General features: G+C 42.9%; 1 protein-coding gene across 1 annotated transcript in view; it reads left to right on the top strand.

Annotated features, from left to right (window-relative positions):
• Window positions 1-18,854, top strand: part of FTO (FTO alpha-ketoglutarate dependent dioxygenase) — a 371,751-nt gene that overhangs the window by 115,801 nt on the left and 237,096 nt on the right. The window contains exons 3-4 of the mRNA XM_080828266.1: window positions 2,885-3,512; window positions 17,673-17,816. Coding sequence (XP_080684392.1) covers window positions 2,885-3,512; window positions 17,673-17,816 — 772 coding nt within the window. The remainder of the gene's footprint in view (window positions 1-2,884; window positions 3,513-17,672; window positions 17,817-18,854) is intronic.

The raw sequence follows: 18,854 nt of genomic DNA, 5'->3' as shown, positions 1-18,854 counted from the left end.
ATGGCCATGGGCCCCCTTCTGGGTTCACACAGTTTCCCTGGGAGGGTCCATTCATTTTTAGGCCTTTAAAAACCACAGCTGTGTGGGGCGCTTGGGTGGCTCAGTGGGTTAAGCCTCTGCCTCTGGCTCAGGTCGTGATCTCAGGGTCCTGGGATTGAGCCCCACATCGGGCTCTCTGCTCAGCGGGGAGCCTGCTTGCCCCCCTCTCTCTGGGCTCTGCCCTCTGCCTGCCTCTCTGCCTGCTTGTGATCTTTCTCTCCGTCAAATAAATAAATAAAATCTTTCAAAAAAAAAAAAAACCCAAAAAACAAACCCACAGGTGTGCTGACAGCTGCCACCTGGATTTCCAGGTGTGTCTGTGCAGTGCCCCCCCCCTCCCCCGCCACTTCTACCTGAAGATTTCCTAGGTATCTTAATGGTTACAACTCCAAAATGGAGCTCCTCATTCCTTCCAATTCTTCCACTAGCAGTCCTGTTTTATCCTAGTCTTTCTTATTTAAAAAAAATGAAGGAGTGCCTGGGTGGTGCAGTTGGTTAAATGTCCAGCTCTTGGTTTCAGCTCGGGTCATGATCTCGGGCTCTGCACTTAGCACGGAGTTTGCTTGAGACCCTCACCTTCTGCCCCTCCTCCTTGTGCATCCGCACATTCTCTTTCTCTCTCGCTCTCTCAAATAGATAAATCTCTAAAAATATGGTAAGCTGTTTATTCATTTATTAAATCCAGAAACCTGAGAGTCATCCGGAACTGCTTTCCTTTCTTTACCCTCACGTTGAGTCTGTAAGCACTGCCTGTGCTCTGCCTATAAAATACGTATTTCACCTTTCCATTTATCTCTGTCTCAGGTTTGGACCATCGTCTCTTTTCTCCTCGGCGGTCATAATAGCACCTAACAGGATTTCTACTTTCACATTTGGCTCTTTCCAATCCGTGCCCGATTTTGTAACTAAGAGTGATTTTTATAAAATGTAAATCAAATTACTCTTCTCCCCTTGGTTCCTCTAGCACACTTTGAGTCAAATCCCAATTCCCTACTTTGACCTGCCAGGCTCTGTGTGGTCCAGCCTCTGCCTTCCCTTCAACCTCACTGCGTGTCACTCTGCCTTTGGCTCTTTTGCTCTAGTAAAACAGGCCTTCTTTATGTCTCTAGAACAGTCTGGTCTCCCTCCTCAGCACCTTTGTGGTTTTTGGTCCCTTCCCCGGGAAACTTTCTCCCCAGCTTGTCACATGGCGGGCACCTCCTTTTCCTGAAGATCCCAGCTTAAATGCCAAGTCCTTAGAGAGTCTTCCCTCATCTGTGACATATTTCCCGCTGGTTTGTTTCTGTCCTAGTACTGAATGCAATTTGAGATCTCTTTTCCTTATTTATTACCTGATCTGATAGAAGGCTCTGTGAGGGCAGGAACCTTATCTCTGTCTCATGTTTGGTGGGTGCTCTGTAGACATACACTGAATGAAAAAAATGTATGGAGGAATAAATTGTCTTGCCTTGTTTATCATATAAACAGTAATCATTGAATGAAGATATAGAAGGAACGAGTCTTAAAAAATGAAGATATAGAAGGAACGCAGTCCTGTATAGGACTGCGGAGGTACCGATCAGATTAAACTTTACAGGGGTAAAAGGTAAAATCCTGTGCTTTGGTTAAAAAAAAAAAAGTCCATTTCATTGTGCAGAATCAGGGAACTGGTTTGTCACCCGTTCATAAGTCCTAGGAGCCAGAAGTGGTGGCTGAACAGGTAATGAAGAATTTATTGCCACTGTGGCAAGAAATCCGTGTTTCCGTATTAGAGGAGGGATCATCTGACAGTATTCTCCTCCAGTGACACCAATAGAATGATCACAACTTTCTCAATCGCAGTGGACCACCTCCTTTATGCACTCATTCATTAAACATTTACTGAATACATTCTGGGCACTAGTATTATCGTTGTAAGCAAAATTCTCCAGGCTCTAGTGTTCATGGTACTTGGTAACTAATTCCCAGTGAGAAGTGATTTCTCCTTCAGGGAAAGTATCAGAGGAGATAACAGTTCGTTGTTGATTGGGAGGCAGGGCGATCTTGTGGTTCAGAACTCCCGCCCTGGAACCAGACTCAAGCCCAGAGGCTTCAAAGCCCAGCTCCATTGGGTATCAACGCTTGACTTTGGGCGAGTGTTTACAATGTCTCCGTGATTCCAGATTCCCCTGTAGCAACCAGAGACAGTAACAGTACCTCTGCGTAAGGCTGTGAGCTGCAAATGAGTCCACGTGTCTAAATCATTTAGAATAATACCCGGCCCTTAGTAAGCACTTAATAAATAGGCGGTAAGCCATTAATTAATAAAATTGGGGTGTCTGGAGGGCCAACGTTTGGAAGACAGATTGACGGCAGGGAGAAGTGGCTGTAGATGGAGCCGGGCAGATCAGAGCACAAATGATTATTATTTTGTTTATAGTAAAGATGAATCCCTTGAGCTGGCACTTGAAAATCTTGACCGGATGATCGATGGCCTTTGTTTCATGTGACCTTCCGTGTGAGGCTGTAGAGATACGGGTCCTGTTCAGAAATGTTACCTGCTGGTTGTTTGTTTGTTTGTTTTTACCCCCTCTGAAATGCTGACAGAGCATCACAGTTCTGGAAATGATAAACTCCCAGCGCTCCATGAGCTCCTCTTTTTTTTTTTTTAAGATTTTATTTATTGATTTGACCGACAGAGATCACAATTAGGCAGAGAGGCAGGCAGAGAGAGAGGGGGAAGCAGGCTCCCCACCAAGCAGAGAGCCCGATGCGGGGCTCGATCCCGGAACCCTGAGATCATGACCTGAGTCGAAGGCAGATGCTTTCACCCACTGAGCTGCCCAGGCGCCCCTGAACCCCTCTTCTTGCTTCGGTTTTGTTTCAGTGGCAGCTGAAGTACCCGAAACTGATTCTCCGCGAGGCAGGCAGCGTCCCTGAGGAGCTCCACAAGGAGGTGCAGGAAGCCTTCCTCACGCTGCACAAGCATGGCTGCTTCTTTCGGGACCTGGTCAGGATCCAGGGCAAAGACCTGCTCACGCCCGTGTCGCGCATCCTCATTGGCAACCCTGGCTACACCTACAAGTACCTCAACACCAGGCTGTTCACGGTGCCCTGGCCGGTGAAGGGCACGAGCCCCAAGTACGACGAGCCGGGCATCGGGGCAGCCTGTCAGACCTTCCTCAAGCTCAACGACTACCTGCAGACAGAGACGGTCCAGGCTTTGGAAGAACTTGCGTGCAAGGAGAAAGCCAACATCGATGCCGTGCCCGTGTGCATAGGTCCAGACTTCCCCAGGGTCGGGATGGGGTCCTTTGACGGGCAGGATGAGCTGGACATGAAGAACAGAGCCGCCTACAACGTCACTTTGTTGAATTTTATGGATCCCCAGAAAATGCCCTACCTGAAGGAGGAGCCTTACTTCGGCATGGGGAAGATGGCCGTGAGCTGGCACCACGACGAGAATCTGGTGGAACGCTCGGCGGTGGCCGTGTACAGCTACAGCTGCGAAGAAGGTACAGTGCGCTCCGGGGACACGCAGCCCTGGAGGTTCCGGAGGCGTGTGTGTGTGTGCATGTGTGTGTGTGCACGTGTGTGTGCATGTGTACACGTGCAAGGGTGTCGCGTGTCCTTTCTCAGTTTGCCACCCCCAGGTATCTGCAGAGCACACATCTTCTCATCTAGCACTCCTGTCTCACTCATTGTCACACTGGGCTCCCATCGAATATTTCCGAGCATAAGCACTGCTGTCACTTCGTCTTTCTCATGCCTGGGAGAGCCACGTCTTGGTTTCACACAGCCAACTGCCTCTCCGTACAGCTCGGCGTACACTGTACAGTTGCTATAATTAACTTGCTGATAAAGGGCTGGGAAAACAAAAAATCTGTCAAATCTTTCCAGGTTCCCACAGGTGCACATTTCCAGCCTTGCCAAAATACTCTATTGTGGTTGACATCACTGTCTTGATGGGAGTGATTTGTCAAATACGGACTTGTTCTTGGCTTCACAGAGATTTGACTACTGTCCTTCCTTGCCAGAAACAGTCGAAGTGGGTTCTGTAAGCAGACAGTCGCCTGTTTTTAGGAAACGCTCTAGCCTTCCCCCTCCACCCCCACCCCCCAAATCAGCTCTGCAGTTTAGACCTAAAAGAGGTGCTGTGGGCGAACTTGTTCTTGAAGTTTCTGAAATTTGGCCCCCTTGGAACAGAGATCAGAGGCTACCTTTTTTGTGGCCTCCTGGAACTTTCCTCCTCCTGTTGTTCCATTTCTGTGTGTTTAGGGTCTCCGTTGTTTTTCAGCCCCGGGGGTATAAAAAGACAGTTGAGCAAATCCAGGGCATGCATGACCATTGCTGACTTTGTTCTTTGCCTGATCATTTGACAAAGGAATACAAGACACCGGTATTCGCTTTGTTGTCTGTTTATCTTTTCTACCTGTTTATTGAAAGATGCTTGGAAAACCAGAGTTCTAGACATCCCATCAGGGAACGAACTGGAGCTATGAAGGGTCCGTGCCTTCCGAAAACTGTTTTTTAATTGGAGGTCATTATCGCTTTGTATGCTTTTTGTTTATGGAAATGACTGCTTTATGAAAGGGGTTTTAAAAAAAGAAGTTCTCATGATTCTCTTTAAATGTCTTCCCATTTCCCCCTCTCCGACATTTCCTCAGGACAGCTAAAATATCTTCTAGCTTTACCTCACGTCCTCAGCCCGGAACAAGGAACTAGTTTAGCGGTTGGAAATTTCACCAGTTTCCCTGGCACCTCAAATAATGATACTGACCTGAGAAAATTGCTTGAAGGGGATTTGATGCTGTCCTAATGGAAAGAACTGAGATCCTCTGATCTTTACTAAGGCGTTGCCAGGGATTTAAGAACGATCACATCCAAGCACTCTGGTGGGAAGGAACAATGGATCCTGTTTGTTAGTTTCCTTCTGAAGGAGGCAGCTCTCTGAAGCCAAGGCCGTTGAGGCCGTGGTATGTGATAGCTCAAATCATGACAAAGATGTCTTTGTGCTCCCACCTCCTCTCAGCCCTACAGTTTAATAGTCCTTTTGTACTCCCAGAGCGTGGGTGATCGAGTCTTTTTTGAAACCTAGAATATCATCCAGAAAGGAATTTAAATTTTGAATGAATGCTTTCTGTGGTCGGGAGTAGTTAAGACTGATAAAGTATACAAGTATACATAAACACATAAAGGTTTATCCTTGCAACTGTCATCTGGAGGAGGAACTGTGGAATTAGAATCCGTAAGAGCAGCAGGATTCCTTTGTTCTCTTAGAACAAATCCCAGAGAATCCCAGAACTCTATCTAATAATAATAACTGCAGCGCTGGGAGCTCTCTTTTATTGAGCACCTACTCTGTGCGGGGCGTTGGTATAAGCATTTCACACGTATTAACCTGCTTTCTTTTTATAACAGCCCTGTCAATCAATACTGCTATTTCCTCATTTTACAGATGAGAACACTGAGGCACAAAGGGATGATTAACTTTTCCATGGGTATGTAGCTAGTAATCAGCAGAGGTGGGATTCAAACCCAGACATTCTGGCTTCAGAGTTCTAACAATTAAGGGTAACTGCCTTATGAGCAGATATTTCCTATCTTGAAGTATAGCTCCCTCTGGCATTTGGGTTTTTAAAATATCCACCTCTGAAAAGGTGAAGGGAATGTTCTCCTTGCTCTCGCTAGCAGGTCCAGTATTCTCTGCCCTTCTGCCCGCCATCTCTCTTCTCTCCCCCTGCAACATCTGCTTGTAGCTTCCTACACGTGCTCTTGGGATTGGAATGCATTAGATAAGCTTATTCTTTTTTTTTTTTTTTTAAAGATTTTATTTATTGGTTAGAGAGAGAGCGAGCGCACAGGCAGACAGAGTGGCAGGCAGAGGCAGAGGGAGAAGCAGGCTCCCTGCCGAGCAGAGAGCTGGATGTGGGACTCGATCCCAGGACGCTGGAATCATGACCTGAGCCGAAGGCAGTTGCTTAACCAACTGAGCCACCCAGGTGTCCTTAGATAAGCTTATTCTGTGAAATGCAACCTCTCTCTGGGTCTCCAGTTGTGTGTGTGACAGTCAGATGATTTCCAAAGCAAGTGCCTTGAAACTTTTTGACAAACGATAGGTTTACCTCTCTGGCCTCCTTGTAATCCTGCCAGAGATATAGTAAGGGTGACCTCAAAGAGAGCCATTTGGGTTAAAATCATGGTCGGGCTTAGGAAGGGCTTAAAGCTGGCAAAGAGAATGGGAATTTCAGACCACGGTGCTGTTTTCTGAGTCTCTGAACATGTTTGCCAAGCAATTGCTAAGGGAAGTTCAGTTGGCTGTTCTAGACAGTAGGGAGGCTCCAGAGGTAAACTGAATGCCCTTCTTGCCTTGAAAGGACAAGGTAAAGTCAAGTCTGCTCCTGTGATTGTAATTAAGCCATCAGGAAATGTGAGACCTGGAAAGAGACTTTTGAAATCACCTTCTTCAAGCATCTCATTTTATAGATGAAGACACTTAGGCGGGGAGAATGGCAGTGACGCGTCCAAGGTCACGTAGTTCCCTAGCGACAAGGAAGTGTGACATGCCACAGGAGTTCATGTAAAATGCATTGGGAGTTCAGAACAGACGAGATTACTTCCTGCTGAAATTAAATTCAGGTGAAGCTTTAGATCCTTCAGGACTTTGCTCTCAATACCTTTTCCGATTGAAATCTTTCTGTAGATTTATAATGAGCCAGTCATCCCTCTTTGGTTTATTTCTGTGAGTAGAGGTCATTGAGAAGTAATTTGTATAGGATACGTGTAATTATATACTAAATTCATTGGCTTCACAAGCAGAGCTAGTTAATAGATATCCCCAGTAAGAAGATTGAAATGGTACAACATTTAATCAGGAATGGCTTCAGGGAATCGTGTGTAAATTGGCAGAGTATTTGATTTTCCAGTGCTGGCTTTGCTGGCAATGCTTGTTACTCTTGGATCTTAAAAACCAAAAAACCCCAAACATATATATACACATATGCACAAATTCTATCAGAGCAGACATGAACAACTCCTTGTTTAATGTAGTTCTGCACTTTGTTCTCTGCCTGGAATACCTTCAGAAGGACCAGGTAAATAATTATTGGTTACTGTTTTTTGTCCATTTGGAAGGAAACGCTTTCTGCAACATTGTCTTTCTATGAAAAGCAATTCTTAAGAATTTTCACTAGTGCCAAGTATTGCAGATTCTTCGTATCGTTTCCCAGATTTCCCAGGGAGGGTGAAAGGGGGAAAAGGGACAGAGGCCAGTCCATGATTGTAAGTATGTGATTCTCTGATTCTGCTGAAAGCAGGGACTTCGTAATAATTCTCTTGGATTCTAGGACTCCCATTTCATGTCTTTGACTCAGGAAAAGTTGAATTCATTTAAGGCGAGAAATTCGTTACCGTACATTACGTTGAATTGAGTAGCTTCATCTTCCTTATTTCATCTTTGACAGCGTGAAAGGTTAGATGGTAACTGCAGCTAGGAGTTTGGGAGCGTTCATAATTTAAAAAAAAAATGCTGTGATATTTAATGTTTTCCCACAATTCCTGGCATCCCTGTCTGAGGTCTCAAAGCTCATTTGACTTTGTTTCGTTGTATCATGCCATGTGCTGTTTTTTGTTTTTTTTTTTAAGATTTATTTATTTATTTAAGAAAGCAAAGTGCGGGAGGGGCCGAGGGAGAGGGAGAGAGAGAGAGAAAATCTCAAGCCGACTTTCCACTATACATGAAGCCCGACTGACACGGGGCTCCACCTCATAACCCCAAGATCATGACCTGAACTGAAATCAGCAGTTGGATGCCCAACCGACTGAGCCACCCAGGCATCCCTGTTCGTTATTTGTAAAGTCACTTACATTGTTCAGTAAAACTTGTTTGGTGGTCTAAGTCACATTTAATCCCAGTGGAAGTATTTATGCATTGAAGAGTAAGCATCTGCTGTTTGGCAAGCACTCTTCTAGATGCTGAGCTTATAGCCACCTGCAAAAATCCCTGCCCTCACAGAGCTTATGTTTTAGCAAGGAGAGAGAACACAAATCATCAAGAAGGTTGTAAACAAGGGGGAGGCACAGGTGTACAGTTTTAAGTAGGAGAGTAGGCTTCCTTATGAAGGTCACGTTTGAGCTCAGCCTGGAAGGAGAGAGTGAGCGGGAGGAGAGCAGCCTGGGTAGAGGGAATACGGAAGGCCCAGAGATGGAACGCGACGTTGAGATATTTCAGAAGCAGCAAGCAGGGATAGAATTGAGTGAGAAGAGGGGGAGTAACAGGAGTGAAGACAGAGAGGAAAGACTAAGGGTGCAGTGTGGGCGGAAGCTACTACAGAAGTAATACTGTAACACAAGGTACTGGGCTTGTCTGTGGCATGGCATGAAATAGGAGCCATTGTGGTTTTGGGTGGAAGGAGGGAGGCAGCGCTGGAAGCAGGAGAAAGAGGCGATTGCCATAATCCAGAGAAGGGGGTGCAGATTAGAAGAGGCAGAGGTGATGAGCAATGTTTGTATGATGTCACCCATCTTTTCACTGGTGAAGAGTGGCAGTGTTCAGTGCTGGTGAGAAAAGAAGACCTAGAGTGCCATCTCCCAGTTGTCAAGGGAAGGCCAGCCAACAAGGGGATGGCTGATTTCCTCCCCCCTCCCTCAATAGTTTTATTGTGGTGTAACTTACATACAGCAAACTGTACGTATTTAAAGTTTAGTTTCCTGAGTTTGAACGCACCTGTGAAACCATGACCAGGATCAAGACAGTGAACGTGTATCAATTATCCCCAGTAGTTTCATCCTGCCCCTTGGTTGATCCCTAATGATTAATGATGTTGAGCTTTGTTTCATGTGCTCATTAGCCATTCATGTATCTTCTTTGGAGAAATGTCTCTTCAACTTCTGTTTGTTTCTTTGTTTTTAAAGATGTATTTATTTATTTATTTGTTCATTTTAGGGGAAAGGAGGGTGGAGGGAGAGAGAGTCCCAAGCAGACTCTGTGCTGAGCGTGGAGCCCGATGGGGCTCGATCCCACGATCACAACCTGAGCGGAAACCAAGAGTCGGACACTGAACCAACTGTGCCACTTAGGCGCCCTTGTCTCTTCAAGTTTTTTGCCCCTTTTTGAATTGTGTTGTTTTTTTAGTTGTTGAACTTTTGGAGTTCTTTGTATGTTGTGGGTATTAAATCTCAGAACAGATGTGTGATTTGAAAATATTTTACCCAAGAATGGCTGAATTTTTAACGATGTATTTGTGTGATGAGTAGGAGATGAGGACAGATTGGAGGGGAACAAGCTTTATTGTCTAGGACATTAATTGGGCTATTGAATTCTGTATTATTGAGTGACATCATTTATGTTAGCACCCCAGAAATGCTCCTTTCCAGTGTATTTTTTCTCCTCAGCAGTAACTACTGTCCTGGCTTCTGAGGCCAAACATTAGTTTTGTCCATATTTAAATTATGAATTAGAATTGTAAGCTCCTTGAAGGTGTGGTTTGTATCCTTCTTTGTATGTGCATATAATGGTAGAAGAGTAAGTTTTTTTTTTTGCCTAAAGTCAGTATTTTTAGTTTTGAGTGGCTTACACTATTTATCTATATTCTTGCCACTGTCCAATAACTGATTTCTGCAACTATGATATCTGTTTAGAATTAGGATTCTTTTGATTGCAAATAGCAGATACCTGGGCTAAACAGACTTAATTTAAAAAGATAAAGAATTGGCTCATTTAATAGGAAGCCCAGAGGTCTCACTGGCTTCCGAATGTGGACCTCATTTCAACAGTTAATAGTGTGGTCAATTTCCAGTTTCTTTCCCCTTCATAGCCCTTCTTGAGCTATTGCTTTCCTCCCTTGGGGCAAGCAAATTTCTCGTGGCCCCTAAATGCCTACCCCCAGCTGTTGTAGCCACTCCTTTTCTTTTTTATGACCTTTGAGAAAGACAAAAGCTGGGTGTTGGACAGGTGCCTTGAACTCTGGGTAAAGCTTTGCCTGAAGCTAGATGAACAAATAATTATCCTCTTTTGATTAATCTAGTTTGGTTCTACCCTTTTACGTTATTTACAACGTGATGTTTTCTTATAAATCTCTACCACCCTGTCCTTTCCTGAGGCTGCCCAAAGAGTCACAAGCTCTATTGTTAGAAGATCTGGTTTGGAGAATGTATTGTTTGACAAGTATCTTTGCTTCCTTTTCTCATTTCATATTTTACTTCAGATAATGTAATGGTTTTGAAGCTTTAGCCAAGAGCCCCCAGAACAATTTTTCTCTCCTTTTATCACTTTTGCTTTTCCTCCCAAGTCCATGAAACGTGATATAATAAGGTTCTCTTATGTATGCGAATATATCTTTTTTTTTTTTTTTTCCTAATGCTTAATCTGAAAGCTGAAAGAGCCAGACATCGTGTTGAAAGGCTTTAGACTTTTCGGGAAAGAGTTTGCAACATTTCTCTTGAAATCCCAGAACATGTATGATTAATTTTATAATCTCTCTGTGTCAAGGGACTATGTTTGTCCTGAATTGCTTGTTTCAAGACATCTGAGAGCAGCGTCCAGCTTCTTCTTATAGACTATGAGCTGCGACTGATTAGGAGCGCCCCCCCCCAACTTTAAACGTCTCTGAATTCTTTTCTTGAGACCATTCATTCATACCTCAGTGGCTGGGAGGGAGTTTGCTCTAAGTCAGCAGCAGGCCTTGACTACTTGTTCTTCCCAAGCAATCAAGGAAACCGTGGCGAAGTTGTAGAAATCTCCCAGGACAGCTTCTCCTTGGCGAACCCTTCTTTCCTCAGGGACATGACCTTCAGGAGTATTTCCTAAATGTTCTCTGGCTTACGCCATTCGCCATTACTTTGGAAAACTGTCCAGAAAAATTACGCAAGGTCTGCACGCAGAAGTGTCTACCTTCCAGAGGGATCACTCTGAAAAACTGGATCATAGGATCTGACCTATGACAAAGTCTTTCACATCTGTCATTGCCCTCAGTCTAAATTCCTGACTGTGGTTCGTGAAGTGTCCTGGCCTCTGCCTCCCCACCCCTCCAGCCTCTTCCTTTGCATGACATGTATGTCATACATGAATGACATTGTATGTCATTCACGTGATACACTTGCAACTCTAAAGAATTAATTATGTTCTTGTACACCCATTAGGCCATCCCCCCCTCCCCCCCCGCCGCCCCTGAGGGCATCTTCCCAACCTCACACCTTCTCCTTTTCCCTTTTGACTCTTTACTTTTTTTCAAAACAGATTCTCTGTCCCAGATCCTGGAATATCACAGACTAGCACAGGACCCAGAGAAAGCATCATGAAGTTTTGTATGCCAGCTGACTAGCTGCAACTTCTGGGTTTCTCCTGCCTCAAGATCTGGGACGTAGATAGGAAGGGACCTGCTACTGAAGCCCTTCTGGGTATGGGGTTAAGGAAACAGAATAGAATTGCCGAGTCCAGAGTCTTAGAAATCTTAGCACTTGGCCAGGGGAATAGGGAATAGGAAACCGGGCTATTAATGTGTAGTGACGATGAACATATATTTACACATCAGGGGAATTACTGATATACAGTACTAATGGGATATGTTATTAAACAGGGGACAAAATTTTAAGCGCTTTATTTTATTTGACTGGAACTGTCATCTCTGCCTTCATGCTCAGGTTTCTGTCTTTGTTTCCTATACGACAGTGGCTGCATACAGCTTGAAAAATACAAACAAAATACTCGATGGCATTTATCTTTTCCCAAATGAGAATTAATTATTCTTCAAAAACTAGCATAAAGAAATCAAATTGGTTAATTTGGGGGGGGCTGGTATTTTAAACTGGGCATTTAAATTCAGCATTCTTTTGTATTTTGTCACATCTTTCACTTCTTGAACAGTTTAGTTAGTGGGAACTAGGAATGCATCAGACACACTTGAGACACTCACAATCCTTTCAGTGTTACTGAGTTTTAAAGGCAAGCAGGGGCCTCTTGCCTCTGCTTGTTTCCAGAATAACACGAGGCAAGAGTAATCAGCTGCAGTTGCTATAGATAATTACAAGTTGATTTTATTGAGAAAGTGAGCAACACTATACTTATGCAATAAAAAATTTATCAGATGTACAGCTTCCCTCCCTTCTCCGCACCCAGCCCAAGGGGGAAACAAACCCTCAAGAAAACCTTATTTTAATGAGCACATTTCAAAGGTGCTGGATTTATGGGAGACATCAGGAAACACTGATTGCAATTACCGTCTCTGTTTGTTGTTCCAGACTTTACTGGTGCCATATTGGGCCGAGGGGGTGGGTGGGAGATAGAGGGGAAAGTTGTCAGCTGGCCCACCAGCCATACTCGTTGGAAACCACAACAGCTTCCTTGCCATTGTGATTTGGAAACTGTTTCTTTTTAAAGTTCATAGTTGGTTTCACCAGAGAGAGACATATGAAAAACCGCCTTAAAATATTTCTGTTCTTCTTCCCCGTGCTACTTGCTACCTCCGTTGTCATTAGGAATCTCCAGAAGGAACCCACTGAAAGCCCTAGGGTATCACAAATATAAACATAAGATTTCGCATAGCTGTATTCTTTTGCTAAGTTGATCTGCTTATCAAATAACTTAGCATTAATTACTTTATTATGTCATATGCTAGTATTAGTCGCCTGACATTATTATTATTTTATTCAGCCTGGCTTCCTTGCTGATACGTGCAGTAGACATTTCTATCAAATGACAATATCGGGATTCTAGAGCAGGGCTGGGCAAAGGTTTTCTGAGTAAGGGGCTGGCCAGATGATGAATATTTTCGACCTTGTGGGCCCTATGGTCTGTGTCTTAGCTGCTCAGCCTTGGACAGTGTGTAAATGAATGGGCCTGACTGTCTTCCAGGTACTTTGTGTAAGCAGGTCAGAGGCCCGGTTTACCTGTGGGCTGGAACAAAGTTCATAGATGTGAATGCCTGTAGGGACCAGGAGGTACGGCCAATGCGGGGAAATGGCTGACGGGGACAGCTGCTCTCAGAGAGCACTTGCCTCATCTACAAGGGGCAGCTTTTTATTAGCTCTGCACTGGCTCAGGGATACCAGATCTTGTAATTCAAGAATAGCTTGACCTTTGTATTTTTATGCAAAGAGCTTTCTTGGTTGGCAGCTAACTTAGTTTTGTTAAGAAAACGTAGAGCAGGTCAAGTTGTACACCTTTTGCTGGCTCTTTTCTGGTCGTTAAGATCTAGTTTTGCAAATTCCAGAATTTTCAGGCATAAGTGTATTATAAGTAAGACATGCCTAGAGAATGTCATCAGATGCGAATGGCAAATATTTAGTTTTGCTGGTGCTAACTCCCCCTTTTAGTGCCAATGACAGATATCACTAATTGAATATACCACTCTCTCTTCTGAGCTTGGAGAAAAATTCAGGATAATTCTGTACCAGGGCTCACAAAAGCCGTGACCAGTGAATTAGTTGTGTCCTCTGATATGTAAGGTATTTTATCATTCCTGTTCTAGAGGGTTCTCCTTTAAATGTTTTGGGGATTAGCAGAGAAAAGTGGCTTTACACTTTTTACTATAGGACTTTATTCTTAAAGAAAACTTGCTAAAAGTTGTTCCTAACTAAAGAATGCTTGAGAAAACGTATTAGAAATAATGAACAGGAAAAAAAAAAGGGTAAGATTCTTTTCAAATGGCAGTATCAGATTTTAAAGTTTTATATATTATTTTAGAGAGAGAGAAAGCAGGGTTGGGGGTGGTAGGGGCAGAGTAAGAGGGAGAGAGAAACTCAGGCGGACTCCCTTCTGAGTGTGGAGCCCGATGCAGGGCTCGATCCCATGATCTGGAGATCATGACCTGAGCTGAAACCAGGAGTTGGACACTTAACTCATTGTGCCACCCAGGCGCCCTGTGGCAATATCAGATTTCAGATTCAAACTTAAGGAACTGAAGAATATCCAAAGTTGGATGTGTCCTTAAAGGTCATTTAGTAGCGTTCCTTCCCTGAATTTCCCAGGACACTTGTCTGTTGTGTTTTTCTTTTTTCCACCATACCCGTGCAAAGTAATGTGAATTAATAATTATAAAGGGGCTTTCTTCCTCTCCCCACTTCTTTTACTGCCTTTGACCCTTATGCATAGTTATTGTAGAGTAACATGTTCCGAATTTAGGAATTCCATATATGGAGATGTGCCATCTGGGATGCTTGTACTTTTGGATTGTGTGGATGACCTGAACATTATATAGCCTGGGTGAAACATGCTTCCTTGCCCATGTGTCACAGGGAGCTTTACATCTTCTTGGCTTCCTTCATCACTCCTTGCTCTGCCCTTTGGGAATCTAGACCGTACTTGGCTTTCAAGTTTGATCTTCTCAAAGAATTCTGCTCAACCCATTTGGAACTTCACTAAACATGTCCCTTCTCTAAACTTCTTTACTGTTTTTTTTTTTTTTTTGTAAGATTTTTAAAATTTATTTGAGAGAGAGAGAGAATGAGAGAGAGCATGAGAGGAGAGAGGTCAGTGGGAGAAGCAGACTCCCTGCTGAGTAGGGAGCCTGATGCGGGACTTGATCCAGGGACTCCAGAATCATGACCTGAGCCGAAGGCAGTCGCTTAACCAACTGAGCCACCCAGGCTCCCTAAACTTCTTTACTGTAAAGACCTATGCTAAATGAACAGCGTCATGCTTTATTATGTTATTTGATTTAATTTGCAGGGTTGTTTTTTTTTATTCCCTTCAATTAACAGTTTTCTTTTCCTGCCATCTATCTCAGAAAGGACTGTGAATGGGTGTCAACAGAGCATTTTGTTTTTAAGTAAGCAGTTAAGTACAACTGGATGCCTTCTGTGTGCCAGTTAACAGGGCCCTAAATGTGGATGAAATGGAAAAATGGACCCGCCCTTTAAAGACCGGAGTCTAGCATCTAATGGAATTTAAACTCTCCTTTTTCTAGTCATCAGAGATGAACATTTATAACTTCACTAGAAAGAAAGCTTCCCCGGGGGCAAAGCTCTTTGATTCATTCATTGATGGAGCCCAAGTGCCCAGGTCGGTGCCTCGTATATAGTAAGTGCTTAATAAATATTTCATAAATGAACTTTTATAAGTTTTTATATAGGGCAATCTCTGCAGGACTGCTCATGTAGGCAGAGCACACTTTCCAATTCGTTTATGTGTCTCTGCCCTCCTGTACCCCAGACACATTGTCTTCCTCCCAGAAAGGTCTGTCGCGAGTATCCTTCTAGAGTAGAATATCCTTCTAGAATATTACCTGTACATATATAAACACCTGTGTGTATATGTTTGTCTTTTTTACATAGATTATAGCCTGTCAGTTTCTTTCTCTTAAAAATGTTTCAGGTAGTTCTGTATCAGTGCATATTACTTTTATTGGCTACATAGTATTTTATTGCCTGGACATTTCATAATTTATTTAACCAGAAACTTATTGATGGATATTTAGATTGCTTCCTTCCTTCCTTACCCCCTCCCTCCTCCCCTTCCTTTCCTCTTTCTCCCTCCCTTTCTTTCTTTCTCTCTTTTAAGAGAGAGAGCGAGTGGGCATGGATGCATGCATGTGAGCGGGGGTAGGGGAGCAAAGGGAGAGGGAGTGAGAGAGAGAATCCCAAGCAGGCTCCACACTCAGCATAGAGACTGGCTGGCTTGGGGGTCGATCCCATGACCCTGAGGTCATGATCTGAGCCAGAATCAAGAGTCAGATGCTTAACTGGCTGAGCCACCCGGGCGCCCCTATTTAGGTCATTTCTGATCTTTTGCTCTTATAAACAGCGGTACACTAAACATCCTTGCTCAAAAGTCATTTTGCAACCTCTGCAAATAAGAATTTAAGAATACATTGCTGAAAGTGGAAATGTGGAATTCCTTTAAGTTCAAACTGTTGGTGTATTTATAATTTTGGTAACTATCGTCCTATTGTCCTTTACAGAGAGTGTGAGTATGCTGTTGTGCTGCACTCTTACTGACACTGTGTTTATCAAAATGTTTGTTCTTTTCTGATATTGTAAGTTAGAAATATCCGTTGCAGCTTTAATTTGAATTTCTCTTATATGAATAAGTTTGAACATCTTTTAAATGTTTACATACTTATTTTTTTTTCCTTTTATGTGTTCTGTCTTCATAACTTTTGCCCATTTTTCTGTTTGAGTATTGATCTTTATCTTATTGATGTGCTGTAGTAGCTCTTTATATATTAAAAAGTATTTCTCTGACTATGGACAAGTTTATAGACGAATTTAGGAAGAACTGACGTTCCCATGGTGTTCAGTTTTACATCCCAAGAACATAATATGTCTTTACATTCATTTAAATTTTATTTTGTGTCCCTCAATAAATTTTAAAGTTTTTTTCTTATAGACAATACTCTGTTGCTTGGGATATATTTGTCCTGGTTGATTAGCAGATAAATAATAATATTATTTGCAAAATATTTTTTCTTATCAAAAAAACCTTTTTCTTTTGTCTCATTATGGCTCATTTCTTATGCCTCTCCAGAGAGCGCACTTGTGCTGGTCATTCCTTCCAGAGCAATGATGAGTCATTGTGATGATAAAGGACACTGTTTCCTAATTCTTAGTGTTAGGAAGATTTCTAATGTTTCCCTGTTAAAATATGATGCTGGTTTTGCGGTTGAGAGAGCTCTGTATTTTATTGTGTTAAGGAACCTGGCCACTTGTTATTTTATTGATGTTTTTATTATAGAAGGATGTATTTTATTGAATATTTTGTGTATCTCTGGTGACTCTTTGTTTTCGTCTAAGAATGTGATTTTTTGTATGTGTGTAAGTATAAGCCTTTGCATATTGAACTATCTTTGTATTCCTGTGATAAGTTCTACTTGGTCATGGAATGTTATTCTTTTAATATGCTGTTAGATTTGGGTTCTCTTTCCTTATATTTAAGAATTTTGCATTGATTCTCAGATACGAGGGGTGTGTGTGTGTGGATTTTGATACCTATTATTCTATCTTCAGGAAAAGAATTTGGAAACTTTTCTTTTTCTATGCTCTTAAACAATTTAAAGTATATGGAAATAACCCACTCCTTAATTGTTTGGTAGAATTCTTTTTTTTTTTTTTTTTTTAGATTTTATTTATTATTTTGACAGACAGAGATCAGAAGCAGGCAGAGAGGGAGGGAGGAAGCAGGCTCCCTGCGGAGCAGAGAGCCCGATGCGGGGCTCCATCCCAGGACCCTGAGATCATGACCTGAGCCGAAGGCAGAGGCTTAACCCACTGAGCCACCCAGGCACCCCTTGTTTGGTAGAATTCTACTTTGAAACTCTTGACACCTATGTTATCCTAAGAGAGAGTTCTTTGACAACTTTCTCTTTACCTTTTATGGTTTCACTAGCTTTTCTCCCCTTCTGGGGATGATTTTGGTAGCTAAAAAGTTCCTTAAAAACAGTCCATTTAATCCATATTATTTAATTTATTTGTGTGGAATTGAATAAATCATCTTTTATTATTCTTGGTATTTCTGTGGTTATTTCCTCATCATTTAAAGATTTGTTTGATTAAAGAATAAAGGACATGTTAAAATAATTGAAAGAATGTGTTTTTTCACAAAATATGATAGAAAATATGATAGAAAAGGATATGGTTTATTTCCTGTCCATTTTTTATTAAAACTTAATATTTTCTGAGCTAAGACCCAGAACCTGAGATGAGACATTTCCTTTCTGATCTGGCGCTTCCGTTTCTGACAGGCCCAGAAGAGGAAAGTGAGGACGACCCTCAGCTCGAAGGCAGAGACCCGGATATTTGGCATGTCGGTTTTAAGATCTCGTGGGACATCGAGACTCCTGGCTTGGCAATACCCCTTCACCAAGGAGACTGCTACTTCATGCTTGGTAATTAGGAGGGTCAAAGCTGTATCAGTGCTCTCGTGTCTAAGTTTGAGATTACTGGCTACATACTTGGAATGTCTTTTTTTTTTTTAAGATTTATTTATTTATTTTCGAGAGAGAGAGAGAGTGAGTGGGAGCGAGTGGGGGAGAGGCAGAGAGACTCTCCAAGCTGACTCCCCACCAAGCAGGGTGCCCACCATGGGGCTCTGATCTCACGACCCAGAAGATCATAACCTGAGCTTTAACCGACTGAGCCACTGAGGCTCCCTTCGAATGTGTCTTTTGAAACAAGCTCTTTAGGTATTTGATAGCGATTATGAATCTTCTGCACGGAACCAGTTTTTCTGTGTGTTTTTTTTTTAAATCCCTCATTTTTCTAGGTATTGCTCATTTGTAAAAGTTGCTTTTATTTTCTCCCCCATACGGAGTTCCCCACATGTGCTAAAGAGTTTTCAGGACTTCTCGTCAGTTACTCAGTCATGCGAATGAGCTTATCAGTGTGGAGTATTCAGATGATTTCCCTGTCTATGTCAGTTCTTAGTGAAAGTTTTCTCCATTTGGAATTGAGTTTCTTCTCGGGCGCAGCTGACCTGACCGCAGGGCCTTTCTTTCCACTCTTCGCTGAGTTCTCTGGAGAGCAGGATGTCAGCTGTGCTTGGGCTGACCGAAGTGGTGGTGTTCGTGCAGCTTTTGCTATTGGCTCTTCGCTCTAAGTGTTTTGTTTGGGTTTTGGACTTTCTGCTTGTTTTCCAGTGTGCAGCGCAGAGAGGGTATCCTTTCTTACTCACAAAGCCTCTCTGGATTTATTCCTTTTTTTTTTTTTTTTAAAGATTTTATTTATTTATTTGACAGAGAGCGATCACAAGTAGTCAGAGAGGTAGGCAGAGAGAGGGAGAGGGGAGCAGGCTCCCTGCCGAGCAGAGAGTCCGATGCCGGACTCGATCCTAGGACCCTGAGATCATGACCTGAGCCAAAGGCGGCGGCTTAACCCACTGAGCCACCCAGGCGCCCTCTCTGGGTTTATTCTGTCATTGACTTTAA

This window comes from Martes martes, assembly GCF_963455335.1.
Source record: "Martes martes genome assembly, chromosome: 17".
NCBI lineage: Eukaryota > Metazoa > Chordata > Mammalia > Carnivora > Mustelidae > Martes > Martes martes.
The sequence above is the reverse complement of the archived record's forward strand: the minus strand, read 5'-3'. Positions and strand labels throughout refer to the sequence as shown.